The sequence below is a fragment of the Pochonia chlamydosporia genome (genome assembly GCF_001653235.2).
Source record: "Pochonia chlamydosporia 170 chromosome Unknown PCv3seq00009, whole genome shotgun sequence".
Classification (NCBI taxonomy): Eukaryota; Fungi; Ascomycota; class Sordariomycetes; order Hypocreales; family Clavicipitaceae; genus Pochonia; species Pochonia chlamydosporia.
In genome coordinates, this window is record NW_019154044.1 from 1 (window position 1) to 17,593 (window position 17,593).

The 17,593-nt window shown below is 50.9% G+C and overlaps 7 protein-coding genes across 7 annotated transcripts; 4 read left to right on the top strand and 3 right to left on the bottom strand.

The window, feature by feature from the left end:
* Nucleotides 1-391: 391 nt before the first annotated feature.
* Nucleotides 392-5,470, bottom strand: VFPPC_16770 (transposase; the record flags this gene model as incomplete). The annotated part of the gene is made up of 1 exon (XM_018294523.1): nt 392-5,470. The coding sequence occupies one exon, from the start codon at nt 5,468-5,470 to the stop codon at nt 392-394; it is 5,079 nt and encodes a 1,692-aa protein (XP_018138016.1).
* A 1,812-nt stretch (nt 5,471-7,282) lies between these two features.
* On the top strand, nt 7,283-8,016 carry VFPPC_10548 (N,O-diacetyl muramidase; the record flags this gene model as incomplete). Its single annotated transcript, XM_018288895.1, has 2 exons — nt 7,283-7,429; nt 7,480-8,016. 2 exons carry the CDS (start codon nt 7,283-7,285, stop codon nt 8,014-8,016), a joined length of 684 nt encoding a protein of 227 aa, XP_018138018.1.
* Nucleotides 8,017-8,645: 629 nt separating this feature from the next.
* On the top strand, nt 8,646-9,618 carry VFPPC_14783 (C6 transcription factor; the record flags this gene model as incomplete). Its single annotated transcript, XM_018292551.1, has 2 exons — nt 8,646-9,228; nt 9,272-9,618. The coding sequence occupies 2 exons, from the start codon at nt 8,646-8,648 to the stop codon at nt 9,616-9,618; spliced, it is 930 nt and encodes a 309-aa protein (XP_018138019.1).
* A 176-nt stretch (nt 9,619-9,794) lies between these two features.
* On the bottom strand, nt 9,795-11,612 carry VFPPC_10549 (regulator of chromosome condensation; the record flags this gene model as incomplete). The annotated part of the gene is made up of 3 exons (XM_018288896.1): nt 9,795-10,661; nt 10,729-11,381; nt 11,489-11,612. The coding sequence occupies 3 exons, from the start codon at nt 11,610-11,612 to the stop codon at nt 9,795-9,797; spliced, it is 1,644 nt and encodes a 547-aa protein (XP_018138020.1).
* Nucleotides 11,613-12,633: 1,021 nt separating this feature from the next.
* VFPPC_10550 (Succinyl-CoA synthetase, beta subunit) lies at nt 12,634-14,108 on the top strand (the record flags this gene model as incomplete). Its single annotated transcript, XM_018288897.1, has 6 exons — nt 12,634-12,681; nt 12,733-12,801; nt 12,848-12,920; nt 12,977-13,813; nt 13,858-13,976; nt 14,025-14,108. 6 exons carry the CDS (start codon nt 12,634-12,636, stop codon nt 14,106-14,108), a joined length of 1,230 nt encoding a protein of 409 aa, XP_018138021.1.
* Nucleotides 14,109-14,759: 651 nt separating this feature from the next.
* On the top strand, nt 14,760-15,506 carry VFPPC_10551 (trimeric LpxA-like protein; the record flags this gene model as incomplete). The annotated part of the gene is made up of 3 exons (XM_018288898.1): nt 14,760-14,860; nt 14,910-15,146; nt 15,191-15,506. 3 exons carry the CDS (start codon nt 14,760-14,762, stop codon nt 15,504-15,506), a joined length of 654 nt encoding a protein of 217 aa, XP_018138022.1.
* Nucleotides 15,507-15,695: 189 nt separating this feature from the next.
* Nucleotides 15,696-17,258, bottom strand: VFPPC_10552 (major facilitator superfamily domain, general substrate transporter; the record flags this gene model as incomplete). The annotated part of the gene is made up of 5 exons (XM_018288899.1): nt 15,696-16,037; nt 16,087-16,443; nt 16,489-16,890; nt 16,936-16,950; nt 16,995-17,258. The coding sequence occupies 5 exons, from the start codon at nt 17,256-17,258 to the stop codon at nt 15,696-15,698; spliced, it is 1,380 nt and encodes a 459-aa protein (XP_018138023.1).
* Nucleotides 17,259-17,593: the final 335 nt, after the last annotated feature.

Here is a 17,593-nt window from a genome sequence, read left to right on the forward strand (position 1 = left end):
GTGTTGGAAGCGCAAGGCTTCAATTTGGGTGATAATTATCACGCGGTTTGGGGTACTCGTAACTGGTTGATTGATGCTTGTTGAATTCATCTAGCTATAGATAACGTACGCCTGTGTTGGTGTTGAAGCCTGCTCACGTGAGGTCTGTTTCAGCCACTGTTTGAAGCCATTCGGCAGGCTACTGGCTCCGCCCGCCAAAGACGGCGGTGGAAGCAACACTGGCAGCTTCTCTCTTTGAGGCCTCAATTCATTCGAAAACAAAATAAAACAAGACACCTGTTGAAGGCGTACACACTAGAGGCAAATTCCTCTGTTCTGAAGCCAAGTTTTCTTGTATTCTTACCTTGTACCGTGGTGGCTATATCCTAACAATTTGGCCACGGTAATTCCCTCACTTTTCGTCCTTCTTCCTCTCTACCCAGCCTTCCACTCGTATCGCGATCTTATTCTTGTCGATAAGGGTTCTCAACGCGTGATTTGGCGATGCTTTCGTCATCGCGTCTGCCGGGTTATCTCCTCCGTTGATCCATCTGACTTCATGGACTTCGCGGCGCTCGTATGACTGTCGGAGAGCCATGATATCTATCATGAGCCTCTTCTCTTTGGTTGTGCCGAGCTTAACAAGGCACTCATATAGGGAATACGAGTCCGTGAGAAGGATCGTGGGGATGTCTGGAATTCCCAGTTGTTTTGTGATGAGCTTTAAAGTCGAGGCTATCGCGTATCCAATGTCTGTGCCTTGAACCATGCTATAAAGCTCAGAGGCTAGGGCACTTCGCGTAACTCTCTTTGACTTGGTTGAAGAGTACGTGATGATGTTGCCTTTAACGAGCATTTCGCCATTGTTGGTCTCTTCTTCTGTACCGATGACGATAATGTATCCCAGCTGGGAACTCAGATCTTCGTTGTTGGCAAAAGAGCCATCAACAAACACAAAAAGCTTTGCTTTATCGAGGTCAAATGGTATACATTTTAGGCCTCTACCTGGGTTATCAATCTGCCACTGGATGCGGCGTCCTAGACGTTTAAAGTCATCGCTAGATGGTTCCTTTTGTTGGGCAGCAACTGAAAGGTCAAAGGCTGCCTCTGGTTGGCAGATACTGGCGAGATATGCGCCGCGGGCTCGTTGCTCAATATATTCCTGATTGGTTGTTGGAATCTGAAGCTTTAAAGCCTGTTCTTTCTGGGTCATCATGATGCTTCCATCGGCGTTAAGAGAGATTCGGCAGCCATTGAAAGTGAGTGGCTTTTCCACCTTGAGGACTTCCTTTGGCTTTGCTGCAAAAGCTGCCTTCTGGAGCTCTTCCTCTTCAAGATTAGAGAACTGTTTGTCACTAAGTCCAAGTGTGTCATCGGTTTGCATCCCAATGATACCAAACTTGTCGCATTCTGAGATCAGCAGGCATGGGTCGTAAGTCGAGGTCGCCATCTTTAGCTTTTCTCGATGGTGGGTGGAATAAGTCGCCCACCAGTGGGTGCCGGCTTCTGGTATTCCGTATAACGGTTTAACTACTACCATGATGGTGCCTTCTGGGTATCTACCGCGGAGTTGCTCAGGAATCTTTGCGATAATCGTCCTTTGGAGAGGTGTTTGAGATTGCACATAGGCTTGGGTAATATCCCTTATCCAGAGGATAATTCCTCGTTGGAAGAGAGAGGGCGCGAGTGCAATCATAAGCCGTTGGCTGGCTCGTTGTATTGTTGGTGATTGCGTCAAAATGAAGGCTTTACCCTCGTCATTATATCCCCGAATGACGAGGCGAGATTTCTCATATGGGGCAGCTGTATCCTTGCCTTTGACCTCATTAACCATTCGTGAGTCAAAGATGCGAAGTTTAGCATGCTTTATAGGGTCATAAAGCTCAAATTTAAAGACACCTCTGGCTATCAAGTTATCAATCTCAGTGCGGCCTGAGATTTCAAACGGCTGGCCAGGGGTGATTATGAGTCCTTTACTGCGGAGAAGGACAGCAAGGTCGCGGTCTCCTTGCTCCTTCGTGGTCAGGAATGCTATTGTTTTGATGCTCTTAAGGAGCTTGGTACGTTCGGGCGGGTCCTCAAGGGCGTTAAAGAAGTACTGTTCTTCGATAAGGCGTTTACGTGGCCTTCCTGGGCCTCTTCTTGGAAATGTTTGATAAGGAGCTCTTCTGGTCTCTGGGTCTTTACGCGGTCTTCCCGGGCCTCGTCTTGCTGTTGGGATAGCAACAGCAATGCTATCTCTGATATCTTCGTCCTGGTTAACCTCCCCGTCACTCTCGTTAGCAACCTCAGCATTATCTTGGTTAACAGCCTGCTGTTGGGGTAGCTTGTTATCCGTTGGGGTTGTATCCTTATCCTCTAGATAGGGTTGTACAATCGTGGAACGGAACTTCGAGGTTATTCCAGCCTCATTAGCAACGGTGCAGGTCTCGCCTTCAACGGCAATAAGTTCAAAGGGGCCCTGCCACCCGTTCTTTTCTCTCCAAACGCGAACCTTGGATTGCAATGGAAGGGTATGTAATGGGGTTGTGTCTGGGCCGTTCCTCGTTAAGAGGGCATTTTGGACCTGCCGCTTAGCGAGGGCTCGTCTGGCTTCACTAGTTGCCTTACGGATAGCTTCAGCTCTCTGCACGACGCTAAAGCTAGGGGGCGAATCATCCGTCATCCTGGGATAGGCGCCAAAGACTAGAAGTGTTGGGACGAGTCCGTCTGGGCCAGCTGTATCATTTATAGCTTTTACAGCCATTTGAAGCTTCTGATCGTCGGTCAGAGCGTCGCCAAGTTCTGCGTCAATTATCTGATATGCACGGCGGAGAGGGCCATGATATCTTTCTGCCTTGCCAATACTATTGTGTGCCTCGACTGGCATTTCCTGAACACGGATATACAGGCCTTTGGCATACTGTTTGAATTCTGCCGAGCTAAAGTTCTTTCCAGCGTCATGAACTATCCATTCGGGAGGCCCAAGGTACGTGTTAATCCAACAGGCCATAATGGCATCCCAAAGATCCCTTGCCTTTTGTTCTTTATTATTAAGAAACTTAGCAGCTTGGAAGGCAGTTGCAGAGTCAATAACATGGAGGACTGGTTGGCCATTAATAAAGAAGATGTCCACAATAATCTCATGGTTAAACTCATGATCATCTCGAAGGGTGAACTTAAAGCGGCTTGGGGCTCTTCCGTTCATTTGACAATGGTGGCAGATATCAGTCAGTCGCTTAAGAACGTCACTACTATATTCTTCCCCGACTTTTGTTAAGATTCTTGATAGTCTCTCAACAGACGGGTGTCCAAAGCGGCGATGTAGTTGCCGAAGCTGCGTTTCTGTGAGGTGGAAGGCTGCGGAAGCTGCTGGCTCGAGGAGCCACCAGGGATGGCCCCATTGCCTGATAACAGGCACAGTGATGTCTCCTTGGATAAGGCGATTGGTGAGATTATCCAATCGTACATACATCCTATCCATATCTGTGATGGAGAACAGGAAAGGAGTGGCGGTCGGCAGTACATGGAAGGTGATATTTCCGAATACTGTTGGTACTCTAATGATGCCGATTGATAAGGCTGATCCTGCACCAAAATAGATCGTTGTTGCTGGTGCGTCTTTAATCTTTAGTGACGGCATTATCCTCATTAAGGCTCTAACCTGTGGCATGCCTGCGTTGGATGTACCGGCGGCGCCGGTATCAGGCAGGATGCCTCTAAAGATATGGTCAGAATATCTTTCCTCAGAGATGAAAATAGCAGTCTCTTTTGGTTCTTTTATAAAATAGGGATCTTCAGCCAATAGGGCATGCTTGAACGCTTGGTCTCTCAAACCAGCGAGGATTTCCACTGGCTGTGGAATTGCTGCCGTGGCTAAGAAATTCTGGGTAATAGTACCCGTACTAGCAAACATGTTACTGCTGCCGACAGGGAGGAATTCGTCATTGTCATCATCGTCACTGTTGGCATCATTAAAGGAATTCTGTCTATACATTTCGTCAAGGAGGGCGGTATCCTCATCGTTATCTTCACCCTCAAAGGCAGTTAGGAACGCTTGATACCTCTTGGCCGTTGGAGGCGTTGGGTGCTTCTTTTGGAGCCAGGAATTTCGAGCTTGGGAGCGTTCTTGGTCGCTATGCTTGGTCGACCAGCAGCCAGGTTGGCGGCAAACGTAGCACTTCTTCTGGTGGTTCAGGAACTGCCCTTTTTGGTTATAATTTGAGGCGTTTCCTCCACCGCGTTTGAAAGCGCGATCAGTATAAAAGACTTCTGCTGGCTGGGGCGTTATTTCCTCGTGGACAGCGATAGCTTGCTGGAGCTCGGCGGCAAGGTCTTCAAAGGTCTTTGCCGGCTTCATTAACGGCACCTTGCAAGCCGGGGTCTTAGAAGCGGCAATCTTGAGCTTATCCCTCATGCTATTGAAGCCCGTATCACCAGGTCGGAAGAGGCCCTGGTGAAGCAGTTGTATCTTCTCCGTGAGGATCTCAAGGCAGGATGAGAGACGTTTGTCACGATGTTGGTTGACAATCGCGGCGAGATTAAGGCTTTCCCACTCGCGGAGGTATCGGTCTCGAATTGCCTCTGTTTCGTACCTCTTTTGGAGGGCGTGGATGAGGTCGTTATAACTTTTTCCTTTGTTAGCTAGATTGTTGAGATAGTACCGGTATGCTGGTCCTGTGAGCATGACTGGGACGGCCCGAGCGAGCTGGTCTCGCGGATAGTCAATCCGTTTGCATTTATCAATAAACATGTTGACTTTGGTCAAGAGGAAGTCATATTCTCGGCCTGAGAATTTGTCACTTTCCTGATAGCCTTTGGTGAGGCTGTCTAGGCGTCTGAGTAGGTCAGGGGGCACTTCACCGTCTGAGGAAGAAGGTGATCGCCCTTCCCCAGCCAGGGACCCCCATGACTGTGGTGTATTGACCACCGGGGGAGGTGTATCGACGCCTCCAGACGTGCGAGTTGTGGTAGGTACTGCTGTCTTAGGGGCTATAATGACCTCTGGTTGGGCTGTTTTAGGTCGTTCTCGGGTCGGTGCCGTGACAGGCTTCGTTATTGATGGACTCGGTGGGGGTGTGGAGGATCGTGGAGGGCGCTGTGGATCGTTGTCCGGCCATGTGGGGAAGCCCGGAGAAGACACGGCTTCCATAATGGCATTAACAATTGGGAACCGGTCTTCCTTTCTGATATAGACCCCCTTTGCACGGAGGGTATCGCGGAAGTCACGGAGGTTGGCCTTTCTCGAGCGGTTAAAATGGCTATGGTTCCAGTCGGCAAAGTCGTCAATAAGGCATTGCCATATATCATGAGGGCTCCGTTTGCGTTCCCAGTAATAGTTGGTAGCCCAGCTAATAGCGTCATTAACCTTTTTCGCAGTGGGTTTCCTTAGGTCGAAGTTCGAGGGGGTGGTTGGTTCGTCAGGATCATAAAGATCAGGGTCAAAGGGAGGCGGCTCGGTGATAGTTTCATCGCCTTGGAGGGATAAGGCATCACTATCTTCTTCTGCCATTGTTATTATTAAAGTGGGAGGCAGGAGGAAGAAGCTTAGGGGTAAATTCAGGGGTAGGATAGAATTCAGGGTAAGCTGGAGCTTTTTGGTGGTATTTTCCTGGGCGTGGGATCAAAGATCAGCAGTCAAACTAATGACTCATAGGTGATGATGTTCCTTTGCAGAAGACGTTTTCTCGTGATGGACGATGAAGGGATTGCTTCGAGGCGCGGCGACAGTACGCAAAAAGCGGCAGCAGCACTCAAAATCAATTTCCTTTGGATAGCATAGAAAGTCTGCAGTGGTGGCAGAGATCTATCTCTTCTTGGGTTCCTTGCTGTCTGTGGTCTTGCAACCACTGATCAGTGTTGGAAGCGCAAGGCTTCTATTCGGGTGATAATTATCACGCGGTTTGGGGTACTCGTAACTGGTTGATTGATGCTTGTTGAATTCATCTAGCTATAGATAACGTACGCCTGTGTTGGTGTTGAAGCCTGCTCACGTGAGGTCTGTTTCAGCCACTGTTTGAAGCCATTCGCAGGCTACTGGCTCCGCCGCCAAAGACGGCGGTGGAAGCAACATAGACCTAAGATGAGATACTGTGGACCTAAGATCAGCTATGCACCCGCTGTGGCTTGCCAACACCACCAATTATCCCGGCTGACGCAATTTCGCAGGCCTCTATCAAGCCCGGTAGTTTGTTCCCCACTGGCAACAGTGGCGTTGCCATGAGACCTCCAACCTCAGCTGCTCGAGTAGAGTTGTGACTAGGAAATGCAGCAAGATTTGCCAGCGCAACAACGGAAGTGACCGACATGATAGTTTCCCCGCTTGTCAAAAACACCGAAAAGGAAGCTTGCTATTCTGGACACCGAGTTGCAGCCCGATTCGTGGACATGGGCATCCTTGGCACGGAAGTTGCGGCAAGGTGACGGACTTGTCTTGTTTCTGTGTACGGCGTTTCGATTGGTTGCTGGGGGTGTTTGTTGGGACTATGCAGGCGAATTGCCACCGTTTGTGCTATTTTTGAAAGGAACTGGTTCGCTTGTGGTTAGAGTTGGGAACTTGGGAGTGCTAGATCTGGCGTGATGTAACCTATGAAGATTCATAAGATACGTGTGGTCGTAAGATGGAGAGATGATTGTCCGTGTCTTGTGAGCTTGGATGGTGCGCATTGAGGTTTGTAAATTGTAAATATTCTTCTGGTGCATGTTGTTATCCTCTGAGCAACTACGCAGAGGCTCGGAAATGACCAATCCACAATCGTTACAAGCCAAGTCGATATTAAACCCAACCTAGAAATATAGTAGAAATCTCAACTTGGCGAACTCAGCTGCTCAACCGACAACTCAAGCCGATCAGGGTCTGGAGCTCCAGCGCACACTAATCGCAGATCCCTTCCAGTAAGTTCGAGAGGCTGGACTAGCGGCTTCTGTGCCTTGTAATGAACCTCGATTCTGCCCATCGTTCTCTACCTGTGGGGGCGATGCAGTACAATGCCTGCCGCCGAGGTTTCTGAAGCCAATCGAGCATCTTGGTAGCCGACGCAGGGGATACCACGGGGCTAATGAAGAGCACCTCAGACGTCCATCACCATACTATCCAAGCGGCATGTAAAGATTACTCCGCTAGCCTCCTGCACTCGTCCATCAAGCCAGCATAGGTTCAAAAGCGTAAGCATGCAGTAAACTCACCTACCCTTGCAAGAAACCATTGTCTAAGTCCCAAGTTGGTTCCCGAAGCCTTCGCCGAGAAGTATATAAACTTGTTCACCATCTCAACTTGACCGGCCGAATTACAACAGTCCCAACTCATCCACTCAACACCACCATCATGAAGTCTGCTGCTCTCTTTGCCGGTCTCGCCTCCATGGCCAGCGTTGCCACCGCTACTGTAGCTGGCTTCGACATCTCCCACTACCAACCCACCGTTGACTTCAAGAAAGCCTACGCCGACGGTGCACGATTCGTCATTATCAAGGTAAGTATCCCTACACCACCACACAAACTAAATCTAACCAAACCTCCCAGGCCACCGAAGGAACCACCTACATCGACCCCAGCTTCAGCTCCCACTACACAGGCGCAACGCAAGCCGGCCTCATCCGCGGCGGCTACCACTTCGCGCACCCCGGATCCGGCACCGGCGCCGCCCAGGCAAACTACTTCCTCGCCCACGGCGGTGGCTGGTCCAAGGACGGCATCACCCTCCCCGGCATGATTGACCTCGAGTACAACCCCAGCGGGAGCACCTGCTACGGGCTCTCGGCCAGCGCAATGGTCAGCTGGATCTCCGACTTTGTCGAGACGTACCACTCCAAGACGGGCGTGTACCCTCTGATTTACACGTCGACCAGCTGGTGGAACCAGTGTACCGGTAGTAGTACTGCTTTTGGCAGCAAGTGTCCTCTTGTCGTTGCGCGGTATGCCAGCTCGGTTGGTGCTTTGCCTGCTGGTTGGAGCTTTCACACGATTTGGCAGAACAGCGATAAGTCTCCTTGGGGTGGGGATAATGATATCTTTAATGGCAGCATTGATCAGCTGAAGCGTATTGCGAATGCTTCTTAAATTAACGTGCTGTGTAGCTGTTAGTGTATATAGGTGTAAATACAGGGTGCGAGTGAAGTCTGAGCCAGATTCATGACTATGTGAATGTGAATTCTATGGATTAGTTGTAGTTCCCATGAGTGACCAGCAGCATGTTAGGGTTATTTTAGGAATGGGTGGTCATTGATTGTGGTCAAGGGCTTCAGCTTAGACCGCCGTCTTTCTGTCTTGATTACAAGCTCAATGTGGACGATGCTTGCGGTTCCCAACTTCCTTATGAACTGGTTTTTTTTTCATCTGCAAGAAATCATTTTGTTTCACAAACACACGGTCTAAATTATTAAAATAACTGTCAATTGTCAAATAGAAGTACAAATTGGCTTGCTCCCGATGCCATCCCTCTCAACTTACATGATTGCCCACACTACTCGGCAACTCCACAACGTCAAACATCAACCCCACAACTCTTATAGCCGAACGACATCATCACCATCCTCACTTACACTCATATATCACAACCCATCATCACACTTCGGTATATCACAATCACCATCACACTCTAATATATCACAAACCATCACACCCCAATACACCACAACCCTCATCAAATAAATGTCATCAAAACCAAGTACCATCCCCCCCAACCCAAAATGAGCCGCCTCCCCCTCCGACACCTCACCACCTCCCGCCTCACAGCATCAACCGCCGCCTCCCAAATGCTCCAAACCTTCCACAACAAATCCCTAACCCGCCGCCAAGTCCTCGACGCAAACCAACTCCACAAGCTCTCCCTCACACTCAACCGCAACATCACCTCCCCTCCACCCAGCGGAACACCCATCCCCCCCGCCCACCACCTCATCTACTTCACGCCGTCCAGCCCAGAAAACGACCTCGGCCCCGACGGCACAGACCGCACCTTCAATGCTCCCTCCCCATTCACGCGACGCATGTGGGCCGGCGGCAGGATGTCCTGGACGGGTGAGCTGCGTGTCGGGGATGAGGTAGAGGAACAGACGAGGCTGCTTAGCGCGACGGCTAAGAAGAGTAAATCGGTGGGGGAGATGGTTCTCGTGGAGGTGGAAAAGGAGTTTCGGGGCCCGAAGGGCGTGGTTGTTGATACGAGGTCGTGGGTGTTTAGGCCGGAGATTGAGACGGATGTTGGTGAGATTGTGCCGGGGGTGTTATCTCGTACGCCGACTACTATTGTTGATATCCCGGCGAAAGATACAGGTAAGCTTGAAGGTATATTTGGGAGACGTAGCTGATGAATTAGGTGACTATCCTATACGGCAACTTATGTGGTCGCCCGTGGGACTATTTCGCTTTTCGGCACTTACTTTCAACGGACACAAGATTCACTACGACGCAGGATGGAGCCAGGGCGTTGAGGGACATCCGGGTGTTGTTGTCCATGGACCATTGAATTTGATTAATATCATGGATTACTGGGGCGATGTACATGGGAAGACATCACCGAGGAGTGTTACGTATCGCGCAATGGCGCCTCTGTACGCAGGGGACACATATACCATACGGACGAAGGGTGTTTCCGACAGTGTGTTTGATATTGTTGCTGAGAAGCAAGGGACGGTGTGTATGAAGGCACAAGTTACGGGGTAAAAGATGGTGACCATGAATCCGCTGCCAAGCATTTTTAGCATCGTAAGCAAACTGGTGATGCTTCTATGAAAGGTGTAGAAAAGAATACATTAAAATACAAAATGCTGCCCCCGTCCTATCCAGTCCTGTCCCCATCCATTTTTGTACAAGTAATTATTAATCATCACGCTGGTCGTTTACTCCGTCTTGGGCAGCGCGGACGTGCTGGTGACGACGGAGAATTGTCCACCGGCAGCAGCGCCCACGAGCGTTCTGCCCCTGATGTCCTTGCCCCTGATACGCTGGGCAGTATTAGCATCATCCTCCGTGCCTAGACCCAGCTGGCCGACAGATCCAAAACCAGTGGCATAGCCTACGCCGTCTTTGTTGATGAAGATGGTGTGGTCTGTTCCGCAGGCAACGTGAACGACGTTGCCAATTTCAGGGACAGCAGTAGGCCGTAAGCAGATACGAGGCTTGTTGTACTCGTCCCGTCGGACGAGGTCCTCGTCATCGAGCTGGCTCTGTGTGAATTCGATGCCCAACTGGCCACCGTCGAGACGTCCCCACATGTATACCTTGCCGTCCTCGGTGACAGCTCCGGAGTGATGAGTGCCGCCAGCGATTGTGGTGACGCCCTTGCCGCAGAGGTCGCGGATCTTCATGGGATACGGAAGAATAGCTTCGTCGCCACCAGCCTCCTTGGCGTATCCAGCTTCTCCAAAGCTGTTCAAACCCCAGGCCCAGACGTTGTCTTTGCGGTCGACAGCGAAGGAGTGGTACTCGCCCGAGGCAATGTACTTGATTGGGCGGGTGCAGACTCGGACTTGACGAGGCAGAAGAGTCTCCTGCTGGTATCGACCGAATGGCTGTCGGCCAAGCTGGTTCTGTTCGTACGAGCCCCATCCCCAGACTTGACCAGACTTGTCAAGCGCCAGGGCGTGATTCGCTCCACAAGCAATCTGTGTGACGTTTTCGAGTTCGGGAATCAGGATGGGGGTCTGCTGAATCTCGACAATCTTGCCGGCGTCGTTCTTTGTGAATCGTCTATCTCCTTTGTTGTCCTAGGATGAGTGTTAGTGAAGCTGTTTTCTCTTTTCCCTTTGACGTAGTTGAGCCTTAACAACTTACTCGGAATGATCCCCAGCCGTAGACGGTTCCATTTTCAGTCAGCACAAAGCTGCAGCTATCGCCGGCAGCCACCTGTGTGAAGAGGGTACCCTTGGGGAAGTGCTTGGAAGGAACTTCAGTAGGCGTACACTCGTACGGGTTCAGTTCGCCGTCCTCATCTTCGCTGTCTGACGAGGCGTCCATGTCCTTGAGCCCACCCTCCCAAGTGGTATCTCGCCCCAAAGCTCCTTCATCATTGACACCCCAAGTCAGGATCTTGTTATCAGCAGTAAGAGCAATGGTATGCATACCACCGCAAGCAAGCTGAACGATATGATGTTTGGAAGCTTCATTGGGGTCGAGAGCCGGGTTGAACTTGGGCACAAGAGCAGCGGTGCGCTTGGGACCGAGGCCAAGCTCACCACATTCACCGCTGCCAAAGGAATAGACGGCAATTAGGTCGGTGGGAGCTTTGTTGAGAGCAACGGGCTCTGCAACGGCGGATTTCTTAGCCACGGGCTTCTTGGCAACGGGCTTGGCCTGTTTTCGTTCGGCGGGAGCTTCTGTCTTTGTGGTCTTGGTGCGACGCGAAGCATCGTCCTCATCTTCATCAGCGACGCGCTTTCGCTTGGTTGTTTTGGGCTCTGGCTCATGGTGTGTTTTCCCATTGACCACTTTTGCACCGAAAAGTTAGATTCTGAATCGTAGAGTGGCTTGTTGGCCATCTGGACGGGACGGGTTCCTGCGTCGGGATCGCGTTTGGATGCGTCGAACTACTGACCTGGTTTGGTGGTTTGCTTCGCAGCGGGCGCTCGTTTGGCGGGCTTGGCCTGTGTCTTTTTGGTAGCGGCGGCCTCGGCGGGCTTGGCCTTTTGAGCAGCGCTGGTGAGCTTTTTGGAAGCCATATTGACGGCTTTGTGGTTTGGTTGACAAATCCGTGTGATGTTTCTGCCGTTGATCGCGTAGCTTCGCTAGAGCTGCAAAAAATTTGGCTTACTCATCCAGATGACAACAGAGACATGCATGAGCAAGGAGTCTGGTTGAGACTGGTCAACTGGTCAACTGGTGGGCTGGCAGAATTCGATCGGGTGACACAGGGGTAAGAATGGCAGACCAATCATATTCGTCCGTTGTTTTCTGGTACCATTTGTGGGAGCACCGAGTTGGCAGCACCGAGTTGGCAGCACGCAGTTTGTCAGGCACAGATGGAAGTGATTATTGTTAATTATTGTGTACAGCTACATATATGTAGCATTAATGACTATTTTAGTCATTCGCCGCTTTTCGACCGCAAAGAACTTGTAGAGTGCAGTGATGCCACTCGGCTTCGTATCGTGCACGCCAAGCAGGCTGCTCGTTTCCAGGTATCAGTCAACTTCACAATCCTCGCTGCAGCTCAACTTGCACTTGGTCCCAATTCATAGCATGGCAAACATAACGCGATTTTGGGGCGTGTAGTCAAGTCAAGTGCATTCACCTTCATGCCACAGTGAATGAGACATGCCCACATCCTGCGCCAAAACCATCACAGCTACGTGATTACATGCACGGATGCAATAAAATAAAACCCACAATTTGAAATTTATTGCCAGTGTATTCAGCAGGAGCATGCATCTTCTAAACTCAATGTATTTAAATCGACCGCGGCATCCTCTCGGTTATAAGCTTCCCCGACTCCAGACCACGATACTCCACCCAAATAGCCGAGCACTCCACAACTACACCCAATGCAAGCGTCAAGTTACTTGGACGGCTATCATGACACTCAGTGTCTAGCTATTATACGTGCATCCCGGCGGAGACAAAACGGGAACGGAGTCGGAAGGTAATCTGGGGAAGCAGTGACAATATCTCAGGCTCCGTTTGCTCTGCGCTTACTCTCCCAACTTCATCACCAACCTTGGACCTTCTCGTGTAAGAAACATGATGGCGAGCTCCAAGTTCTCCCAACGGCTCTGGAGGGCAGCCCCAAGGGTAGGTGTCATCGCCAATTTCATGCCGTGTGTTATCACTAACGTTCTCCAGCTTATTCCGAGGGAGCAGAGTCGCCAATTAACTCTGCATGAGTACCAGGCACAAAATATTCTGAGAGACGTATGGACTTTAATGGTGTTAAAGTGAGTTAAACTGACGGCTCTAGTATGGCGTTCGTGTGCCTCGCGGCCGGACAGTAAAGACGGCAAACGAAGCGCGAATTGCAGCACAAGAGCTTGGTATGTACAATCGATACATCTTGAACCAACCATTCGTTAACCATTATGTATCCCAGGCCCTGCGTGCATGATCAAGGCCCAAGTCATGGGCAGAGATGTGAAAAGCGGTGTTCAAGCCGTTTCCACTCCAGAACAAGCTCACGAAGTTGCAGCCAAAATGCTCAGCCAAACTCTTCTCCCCAAGCAAAACAGCCCTAATGGCCATGTAGTCGAGAACCTTTACATCACAGAAACGGCAGCCTACGACTCACAATGGTACCTCGCCATGACAATTGACCGTGAAAACTACCGCCCTGCCATTATCATTTCGAAAAACGGCGGAATCGACCTGGAAATTCTTCTCCAAGAACACCCCAAGAGCGTATTCACCTTTAACTTTGGCCTATCAGAAGGCATCAGCGACTCCCTCGTACAAAATATCGAGAAGACGCTCACCATGACGGCCGGCGAATCGCAAAATTTGAAACAGATCCTCACCCAAATGTACTGCATCTTCCTCGACCGCGAAGGCACCCACCTCGAAATCAACCCCCTGGCCCAATCGCCAGACGGCTCCTTCACAAGTCTAAGCGCAAACTTCACATTCGACAACGCCGCCGCCAGACGACAAGAAGAGCTGTTTGCCCTGCGCGACAAGACGCAAGAAGTACAAGACGAAGTGGAAGCCGAGAAACACGGGCTTGTGTACGTCAAAATGGACGGAAATATAGGCAACGTCGTCAACGGCGCAGGACTGGCAATGGCTACAAACGACGCTATTGGATTCCATGGCGGTGCGAGCGCCAACTTTCTCGACGCGGGTGGCAAGGCGACCAAGGATACCATGATACAGGCGTTTCGCATCATCACGCGGGATGAGAGGGTCAAGTCTATTCTGGTCAATATATATGGCGGTATGTATTTCGTGAGACGGTGTGGCAGGGTGCTAATGGTGTAGGGATCACGCAATGCGACATGATTGCCGAGTCGATTATTGGCGCGACGAGCGAGTTGGGTATAAAGGTGCCTATGGTGGTGAGATTGCAGGGGACGAATTCTGAAAAGGGGCTGAAAATGGTGAGTTTGACTTGCGGATTGTGTTGAAGATTTGCTGACGTGTTGAAGTTGGAGGACGCGGATCTGGGGTTGGTGGTTGAGTCTGATTTCGGGGAGGCGGCGAGGCGGGCGGTTGAACTGGCGGTAGATTAGGGGGGGCATTATATATTGCCGTAGAGTATTACATGGTTATTTTTTTCTCTCTTTCTGTTTTGTGAGTGTCAATGTGTTCAGAAACGTATTCGGTGGTTGTTGAGCAGTGTGCTGGTAGCTGACAAGGGTTGCGAGTGTTGCAACTTCTCACTTGAAGACAAGGACTGCTCTGGATCTCACCATTGAACTTGTATAGTTAGGTACATAAGAGAGTCGGATTTGGCACATATCTGTCTGGTATCATGCAAATTGAATACCAACACTCGGAAATTCTGTGGGCTATCGTCGGAAGAAATGCTCGCCTCACTGTGGACATGTCAATCTGCATGTGGCATCTTGACCCCCAACTTTGTCGGTCCGGCGACACTGGACTGCCCACCAAATCATTGAATGCCACTATTGCCCCGCCTTAGCGCGCCTGCAGCCTGCATGGGCGTCGACAGGCCACTGTTGCCCCTGTAGCTCCACTAACGGGGAAGTCGGGCACAGACATGGAACGACCCTGGCCCCATGTCAGATTCCCCGACAACATTCAAGCTTCATCTCAGAATATATTTAGCCTCGCCTCCACAACATCAACAGCACTGTCACACACATACCACTCCTTTATACTCTGTAAATAACCTCATTAGACTCCTCACTATAGACAAAATGGCCAGCACAGAAAAAGACCCCGAAACCATCGCCTTCGCCAAGACGCTCTCCAACGTCCCCTGGTGCGAAGACTACGAAAAGATGATATCAGGAGTCTTGTACGACACCTTCCAACCCATTCTCACACAGCACACCTAACATGACCAGATATGACGCCCAGGCCCAAGAACTCGTAGATGGCCGCTACCGCGCAAGACGCCTCATGCACAAATACAACACCCACTTCCCCGACGACGCCACCTCCGACTCCCTCATCGCAGACCGCACCGCCATGCTGCAGTCTACCTTTGGAAGAGTCGGCAAGGGAGCCTTCATCGAGCCCCCCATCAACATTGACTACGGGTGCAACATTACCATTGGGGAAAACTTCTACTCCAACTTCAAGTATGTTCGCCCTCTTCTGTGCTTACCTATCTAACGCAGCAAAGCCTCGTGATTCTAGACTGTGGTATCGTCAAGATAGGTAATAGGGTGCAATTCGGTCCCTTTGTGTCCATTTTCGCTGCCACGCATGAGACGGGCGTGCAGTCTCGTCGAGATGGCGTCGAGTACGCCAAGAGTGTGACTATCGGTGATGACTGTTGGATTGGGGGGAATACGACCATCATGCCGGGCGTGACTATTGGCAAGGGGTGTACGATTGGTGCGGGAAGCGTGGTGACCAAGTCGATTCCTGAGTTTTCTGTGGCGATTGGGTCGCCAGCGAGGGTGGTGAAGACGGTTGATCCTGTGCCGGACTTGTAAATGTAGCGGGCGTAGCATTTTTGTGTATCACTCTGCATGATGTTCATATGCTTTCCCCGTGATTTTGTTTATATTGTTCAGACGGTTCTAATTACACAAACGCCTTCTATGTACTAAATCCACGCAAGTCCACCATATACGCCAGTTATCCAATTCCAACCACGTTTCTCTGTGTATCTTTCCGCAGCGTTATTCCTCCTTCTTCCCAATACGAGGAAAGCAGAACCAGATCCCCATCATAATCGCCAACAACGCCAGCACAATCGGCTGCAGGACCATCGGCCCCTTGGCCTGCGCAAGAATACCCGTCAAGAAGGGCAGAATAGCCGCGCCGCAGCCTCCAAACGCAGCGGCAAACCCTATGACCACAACGTGATGCTGTCGCGGGAGTAGTTTGCTCGCCACGAGAATGGCATTCGGGAACAGGGGGCCCATGAAGAAGCCTTGAAAGGCGACTGCCACGGCGGACACGTAAAACTGCGGCACGAGCCAGAAGATGAGTTCGAGAGCGCCGGCCGCACCGATATACAGCTACAAGAGTTAATACATTCTTCTGGTAGTGAAGGGATGTTGAACTCACAGCAGTAGCCAACTTGACGCCAATTCGAGGCGTAACAAACCCGAGCACCGCACGACCAACCGTGATGCCGAGCCAAAACCCAACAGCCGACATACCACTTGCAAAGGGTTCACCATGACGAACACGCAGCATGAACACGACGATCCAGCCTCCAAGAGCAACCTCCACGCCAACATAGCACAAGAGATAAAAGGCAGCTACCCACGACACCCGCGCAGACGGCATGCGGAACAGCGCTTCCGTAAGACCCATCTCCCTCTCCAGCTCATTCGTCTTGTATATGCGTCTGTACTCCGTGCCAGAAGAGGACCAAAACGCCGATGCCAGCACGATTGTTTCCACGCCCGCCAGACCAATCTACCAGTCGTCAGCTACGTCTACACCTCCAACAAGAACACATACCATCATGTAGTAGAACGAGTACCACTCCAAATTCGCCTTTGTGATGAGCGTCGTCGCAATCAACGGACTAACCACGCCGCCTACGCCGTAGAACGCATGCAGAAAGCCCAGCAGCTCACTCGAGTTGGCGAGGTTGCCGACCCACGCGTTCCACGCTGCGTCCGCGACGCCGTTCCCAAACCCGGCGAGGATGAAGGCGAAGACGAGCACAATGTACGGCGGGTGTAGCGCGATGATGGTGTACGCGGCGGTGTGGCAGCCGCCGCAGATGAGGGCGATGCCGCGCTGGCCGAACTTGTGGTGCAGGTAGTTGTTTAGTAGGGCGGAGGAGACGTACCCTATGAAAGGGGAGAGGAAGACGAGCGATACGACAATGTAAGTTAGGTCGTAGTATTTTTCGAGCTGTTGCTGTTAGATGTGCTGGGGTGGTTATAGAGCATCACGTACGTATGGAATGAGAGGCTATACTCGTTAGTGGTGAATTAATAGAGAGCGAGGGAACTTACACCGTATGCAGAATCATTAGCCCCCATGACTAGGAAGCAAAAAAAGGAAGCCATTATGCGATATACATTCGTCCGGGACTCGTTCCACCTCTCGGCAGCGGTGATGGCAGGGGTAGCACAGGGTTCGGTGCCGCCATTTTCGCCGAGCAGAGATGCCGATGATGGGACGGGTGTCTGCGGTTCTTTGTCTTTTGTGGGAGCAGGTTCAATGGGGAGAGGGATGGTTTGCAGCTCTATGGCTGAGATTGTGGTTGTTGAAGACATGGTGCGGTTGATGCGTGGCTTTACACTGATGGGAATTGATGAAGATTGATGTATTTAAATTGAGCAGCTACGCCTTTGGCATGGCATAGATCAACGGGTTTGTAATTGTTGGTGGATCGACGGCATGACTCAAAGGTTCATGTATAATCAGAAGAGTACCGAACTTCAAAAGAAATGTCAATGAAAGAAAGAGTATTGACGTTCTCAGGCCGGGTTCCCGGTCCGATGTCCCTGTCAGGACTAGACTTCGGCAGGCAAATAAGTCTAAATGGGTGTCAACACGGCCCAATGACGTGCTGGACATCCCGTCTCGTGGACAATTAATCGAAAGTCAA